The sequence below is a fragment of the Salvia miltiorrhiza genome, chromosome 7 (assembly GCF_028751815.1).
Source record: "Salvia miltiorrhiza cultivar Shanhuang (shh) chromosome 7, IMPLAD_Smil_shh, whole genome shotgun sequence".
Classification (NCBI taxonomy): domain Eukaryota; kingdom Viridiplantae; phylum Streptophyta; class Magnoliopsida; order Lamiales; family Lamiaceae; genus Salvia; species Salvia miltiorrhiza.
Genome location: NC_080393.1, coordinates 60,007,271 through 60,014,538, shown reverse-complemented (window position 1 = coordinate 60,014,538; position 7,268 = coordinate 60,007,271). Strand labels below are relative to the sequence as shown.

Below are 7,268 nucleotides of genomic sequence, written 5' to 3'. Positions count from 1 at the left end.
CTGACAGAAGGAGGTTCCGGTCTGATGAACATGATGAGCATCAGACTCCAAAGGGAAGAACCCCTCGGGCACCAAAAAAGTAAGGTGGCCGACAAAGCAAAGTGAATCATGTGATTCACAGCAAGGATTGCACCCACAAAAGAAATGATAAAAGTGGGTGGAATGACAGGAGGACCACTCACCAAATGCTCCAGGACAAACGTGAGTGGAAGGGAAAAGCAGCCGGCCCCTACCAAGCAATAAAGCAAGGGTCCAGCACCATGTGATGACACCAATAAATATCGGCAATCAAGGCCGACAAAAGAAGGTGGCTGTCAATTTCAAGCAAGTTGGCCACGAGGATAGAATCCGAGGCCATCAACCAAGCAATAATAGAGGGGATCAAACCTCTATATAAACTCAAGCTCTGGAGAGAAGAAGGGAACCCGAAAATCACAACACATTTTCACAAACACTCTCTCTCTCTAGAAAATTATCTTTGTAATTTTTAATTTTTTGTTTTCAAAGTTTTTTTTCAAATTCTAGTTTTGTTTCTTTTATTTTATGTATACAAGAATTAGCTACTATGAGTAGCTAAACAAGTTAGTCTCCTCCCTTAAGGGAGATTATTATGAAATAAAATAAATATTTTATAATTCCTCTTTTAACGCTCGTTTTAGCCCAATTTCCGGTTGAGTAAAAATATTTTCTTTTCATCTATCAACAAAAATATTCGAAGTCGATACACAGTGAAGGAAGGAAACTGATTCCTGAAGGTGACCATTCGGCGAAAGCCGAAACACAGTGAAGGAAGAAGGTTGCAACCATCACTTGCGAGTGTGTGGTTGGACGAAGGCCGAGGAGGCAGGAAGTCCGTAAAACGCGACAAAAGCTCCTGAAGGTGACCAGTCGACGAAAGGTATACTGTTGATTTATGTTTTGAATTATTTTGAAGTGTTACGGAAGCATGTTGGGCCCGTTTTAATGTTTTAATGATTTATGTTGTTATAATTATAAGAGTATTCATTGGGGTGTTTTAAACTGAAAAGAATAAGTTGTGGGGATTGCTGTAATATTTTGCATATCTGTGGGGTTGTTTTGATATTATCATAAAGTTGGGAATGGGAAAAATGGATGAATTATTTGTTTTATGGTAAAAATTGGAATTTTGAGAAATTATGGGAAAAATGGAATTTTATTATAGTTGATGATATTACATGCAATTATCCCTAAATAAATCAATCGAATAGCCCAAATTAAACTAAATGGCCCAGATTGAATTTCATATACAAATACAAAAATTCACAATAAGAAATTAGAAAAATAAAAATGAAAAGAATATAAAAGGGAAAATAGTCGATGCCCTAGTTTTGCATATCTATTTGGCCGCTTCTTGGCTTCTTCTTCATCTTCTTCTCTGCTCACACCTCAAAATAGTCGATGCCCTAGTTTTGCCATCGCCCGCCTCGCTTCACCTCAAAATCAGGCGCAACCCATTATTTTTCGTTGTCTCACTTCCTCCGATCTCGGCCTATTGGTCCAGCGATTCTGCCTCCCCAGCCCAACAGCTTCTCTCTCTCTCTTTTCCGTCGCTTGCCCACCTCGAATGCTCCGTAGCAGCAACCTGCGCCCCTCCCCATATCAGTGACCAGTCGAGGCCCATTGGTCCGGCGACTCTGTAGCAGTTTCCGGTGCCTCCCCAACCCAACGACTAATAGCAGGTAAACGAATGCAAATCTAAAAATGTGGGAGTGAAACAGCAGGCTTTGTTCAAGAAAAATAAGAGAGAATTATTACAAATCTAAAAATGTTCATATGATATCTAAAAGAAATCTATCTTCCTAATAATATTGCTACCAACCAAACACTCTTTCGTCTCCAACAACACTTCCGTTGACCAATTTTCATTTTGCAATCTGCAGTTTAATCTGAGATGGCAGCTTATGCAGCTCTCGCTTCTCTCTTGAATACCATTCAGCAGATGATGACCCATCCTACCCTTTCCACTTCTTTCCACAACATTAATCAGATCCAATCCCTTCAGGAGAAGGCTGATTTGTTGCTCGATTTCATAGAGACCTTTAATTATGGTGGAGTTAGCGAAGAAGCACAAGATCTCGAAAGCCTAATCACATCTGCTGCTCATACAGCCCAAGATATGATTGAATCTCACATCGTCAATCAACTCCTTCCTCTTTCAGCTGATGATCGCGATGCAGCTTTGAGTTTCTCCTTGTATCTACAGAAAAAAAGGGCAATTGAAGAGAAAAATCCAGCTGCAGTTGGAGATGTGGATCAAGTTCACGGTGGATCCAACCAAGCAATTGAAGAGCCTGCATCTCATGTGGCTGGAGATGGATGCTTGGAGTATCTGCGGCAGATAATTGAAGACATGGATGCTATCATCGGAAAGGCCAATGAGTTGATGGAGAAACAGAGAGTGAGAGAGGACCAACCTCCCACGCATTCAACACCTCAGTATACTCAGACCGGAGAAGAAACTGTTATGGTGGGGTTTCGTGATGAGTTGATTCAGCTTCTTGACGAGCTCACCGGTCAACGATCCAATCTGCATACCATCTCAATCGTGGGTATGGGCGGCATGGGTAAGACTACTCTTGCCAAAAATATTTATGCTCATCAACTCATCATCGATCGCTTTGATATTCGTGCTTGGGCTACTGTATCTCAGCATTACAATGCGCATTACAATGCTAAACAAATTCTTCAACAACTTCTTTCTGACAAAGACAACTCCTCCGATAAAGATGTAAATAAATTAGGAGAACAGTTACATAAAACTTTATTTGGTAGGAGATATTTGATCATATTAGATGACATATGGAGTGTTGAAGCTTGGGATAAAGTGAGGCGTTTCTTTCCCGATAACGGAAATGGAAGCCGAATTCTTCTAACTACTAGGTTGTCAGATGTGGCTAACGATTGTGGCTCTTCTTGTTTTTCAAAGAATCTTCTAGATGAGAATGAAAGTTGGGAATTATTCTGTAAGAAGGCATTCCAAAATGAAGATTGCCCAAGTGAACTTGAGGAGGTTGGAAAGGAGATTGTTAGATTATGCAAAGGACTAGCATTGTCCATTGTTGTGATTGGTGGGAGTCTTCAAAAGTCTCCTAGGACAATAGGATATTGGAAGAGTGTTGCCGAAGATATAGAATCAAGTCCCAATTCAAAAGAGAAAGAAGAAAGCTTAGATGTATTGTTTTCAAGTTATAACCACTTGCCTCCTCATCTAAAGCCTTGCTTTCTTCATATTGGAGTTCTTAAGCATATAAGTTCTTTTTACCTCAAGATCTCGAGAATCATCCAACTTTGGGTTGCTGAGGGATTTTTGAAATCAAATGGAGGCCAAGTTTTGGAAGAGATTGCAGAGGATTACTTGAAGGAACTTGTTGATAGAAATCTGATATTGGTCGGCAGGCGAAGTAAAAATGGGAAGATGAAACGTTGTGATATTCATGATCTTTTAAGAGACCTATGCTTAAAAGTAGCAGATCAACAAGGGTTTTTTCATGTGATCTCTCAAGGTCAAGGTCATGTAGTAGGCACAGAACGTCGCCTCGTATATCACAATGATTGGTGGAGCCAAACTTCCAGTCCCCAACTTGCACGCTCTATCATGAACTCTGAATTTCAGAATGAGGAGTTTCATAAACATAGATTGCTGAGAGTTTTGGATGTATACAGTGACGGGTCAGTTGAAGAATCATTAAATGGGTGTGTTAACTTGCGCTACCTTGCTGCGAGGCAACCTGGTTACCTGTCTATGTTGGAGCTTCCTAGTTCATTATCCTTGGTATGGAATCTGCATGTTTTAATCTTTCACAAATCTTTCACCTACCGTCGTCGAGTTGTTGCACCAATTGAAATTTGGAAGATGCGACTACTTAGGCATATCCAGTGTCCTAAAATTTATCTTCCTCACCCCGATGGACAAGATGAGTTGTTAATCTTGGATAATCTTCAGACGCTTGGGAGAGCAGTGAATTTGAGGTTGAGTGAGGATGTGTGCAACATCATTCCCAACATCAAGAAATTGAATCTTGAATATAATGATGACTTTCAAGGATGGGATGATAGTTTGATTGATTGTTTGTGTAATATTGATCGCTTGCATAAACTTGAATCACTAAAACTGGTATGCATCAGGTTTGGCCAGCTGAATATTGAGATGCTCTCGTTTCCCAAATCTCTAAACAAGTTGGCTTTGGAAATGATCAATTTTGAATGGGATGATCTGACAATGATTGGTTCGCTGTCCATACTGGAAGTTCTCCAGATAAAATGGAACTGGAATGGCAGCACGTGGAGTCCTGTTGATGGGCAATTTCAACGCCTCAAGTTCTTGAAAATTGATGGCTGTGAGCTGAGATGTTGGAATGCAGATAGTTGTCATTTCCCAATTCTGGAGAAGCTTCAGCTTAGTTGGCTACGTGACTTGGAAGAGATCCCATGGGGTATTGGTGAGATACCAACACTCAAACTTATTCACGTGGTATGTTGTAGCAACTCTGCCGCGATTTCAGCTATCAAAATAAAAGAGGAGCAGCTCGAGTGTCAGGGCAATGATGACCTTCAAATCCAAATTACTGTCCTCGAACATGAAGTGGAGTGCTTCATGGCAATGGTGGAAGCAGAGGGCCTCACACTTAATAATGTTCAATTTGATACTCCCTCCGTCCGCCAAAAGTATGGCACTTTGGCTGGGCACGGAGATTAATAAAATTGGTGATGATGTTGATGTAGTGGAGAAAGGGTCCCACCACTTTTTGAGATGTGTGGTGGAGATTGAATTTGGGGTGGGTTTTTTGTAAATAAAGAGTGTTTGTAAGGATAAAATATAAAGGTGGATGGTGGGACCATGGCTTAAAAAGGAAAGTGGAATACTTTTTGCGGACGCCAAATATAGTAATTGTGGAATACTTTTGGCGGACGGAGGGAGTACAAATTAGGCATTTCGTTTTCTTGGTTTGAATAAATTTCCACGATGATAACTTTTATTTTTGATTTCATATTTTGTGCTTTTATCGTGCAAATTTTACAGTACATATTTCTATCGTTTGAATGCATCTTCATTTTTGCATGAGAATTATCCTTATCCAACCAAATAGAAAAGCTAAGGTTCCCCGTGGAAGCATTTTAGCTCGTATGATTTATGAGTGTTACCATACAAATTTTTAATTTTTTGTGAATTAGGAAAGGGGATGATACAAATTGAACTAGATACAATATAAATCATATGATTGATGAAATAAACGCAAGAGATCGTGTTTCAGGTCTCAATAAAAATAAGGGGTATAATTGGAGCGCTCTCATATATATATATATATATATATATATATATATATATATATATATAAACATAAGAAAAAATTAATTATCTAAATATAACCACTATAAACTACTTTATAACCACTATAATTATCTAAATATTATACTACTAAAACATAAGAAAAAAATAATTAAAAACTATAAAAAATCGAAAATAGAACATCAAAAATAAGATAGAGGATTCCAATTTCCAAGTTTCATTCCGACCAAAAATCCAACTTTAAATTTCTCAATCTCAATTCCGTCCAATCAATAACTTTCTAATAATACCCAATAAGCAGTTCAACAATAGCACCATTTATTCGAAATTTGTCTTCTTTTTTTGTGCAATAACCAATTATTAAGCCACATTCTTTATTTTTATTTGACATGGTAACAAATACCAAACATATGTGATGTGTGTAATCGAAAAAAATCACTAATAACTAATAACAGTTTGTGAAGAATTCAAGGGGTTGAAAATCGATGCGGTCCCAAACATACGTAAAATCGAAGTTGGCGTAGGTATCAAACTGTTTGCCGCCAATGAGTTGACAATTGCCATTTGCGGTTTTGGAGATGACGGCTGCGTTGACCTTTGCAAGGGATTTCTCAAGATTCGGACACGTGACATTCACTTCGGAGAGTAAGCATGTAACGCAGATGTGTCTGATGGTGACGTTCCATTCCTTCTTCAACTCGATCTCTCTCCCCGTTGCTGTCTGATTCACAAACAACGCCGTCGTAGGGCAATCCTCTGACGGACTCCAACCTGTAATTATGCGAAAGAATAACTAATCCATAAAACATATGCTGAGATGTGTTGTAATAACCAATGTGAGTACTTATGCAGATACTGTAACGAAGCAGGTAACAAGTATAGTAGCAAACACAGTATCAGAAATGAACACCAAGAATGATAACTCAGTTCAGTAATAGAACACCTACGTTTGGGGAGCCTTGTCTAGGGAAAATTATCCACTACGAAGTTAAGATGTAACAACATAATCTCGTATTTGAAAATTAATACTACTATATTTGTATATTTGTGTTTGTATTTGTGTTTGTGTGTCGTACCTTTTTGAACATGGCAAACAAACACAAGGAAGCAAAGGAGTCTTGTGGTATTGTTCATTATCGCCATATTAAGACTCAAGGCCTTTTCTTGAGAAATTTTATGATCATAGTGTCGCATTGCAAGTTAAAGTAAGCCATGTACAATTATATAGAGTTAATCATGGTAAAAAAACTCCAACTTTCAAAGTTTTTAAGAATGATGTCCTCAAATTTTGCTCTCTGTTAAAAAAAATTCAAACTTTCAGCATTTGCAAAAAAAATATCGCGCCATACAAAATCTGACAGACAAAATGACGAGTCATCTCGCTGAACTTTAAGAATTTTAGGTCGCCCAATAAAACGACATCACTCAACTTAAAAATCCAGTAAAGTACTCATTATTTTGTTGCCGAATTTTGTATAACAGCACATTTTTTTAGAAAACATTTTAAGTTGCAGGATTTTAATGGATTGGAAAACAAAAGTTGAGGATATCATCAGAAAAACATTGAAAGTTGAAGACACAAAATATTTCACCATTGGATTCGTTTAATACGTAATATGTGATAAGGTGTGATTTATTTTATTAGAATGTCTTTTATTATATGTTATATTAAGTTTGGTAGTATGTATTAAAATATTAATAAAAATATAGTTTATGTTTGGTTTGATGTATTAAATATTATATAAAGATATTAATGATTCATTTTTGTAACTCCAGGAATTATATATCCCCAACTCATGTTATGCATCCGATTTCGCTTATTTATTTTTAAACTTTCTATAATATTTGCAGCCTTCATCCAAGTAAAACGCTCATAACAACAAGTCAAATAAATTACTATGCATCCAATTTCGTCAATCAACTCCATCATTTGACTTATTTATTTTTCAACTTTCCATAG

The 7,268-nt window shown here is 37.5% G+C and overlaps 1 protein-coding gene across 1 annotated transcript; it reads left to right on the top strand.

The window, feature by feature from the left end:
* The first annotated feature begins 1,341 nt into the window (after positions 1-1,341).
* Positions 1,342-5,062, top strand: LOC130995284 (putative late blight resistance protein homolog R1A-10). Its single transcript, XM_057920521.1, has 3 exons — positions 1,342-1,700; positions 1,902-4,668; positions 4,943-5,062. The coding sequence occupies exons 2-3, from the start codon at positions 1,913-1,915 to the stop codon at positions 4,947-4,949; spliced, it is 2,763 nt and encodes a 920-aa protein (XP_057776504.1). The 5' UTR covers positions 1,342-1,700; positions 1,902-1,912; the 3' UTR covers positions 4,950-5,062.
* The last annotated feature ends 2,206 nt before the right edge of the window (positions 5,063-7,268 follow it).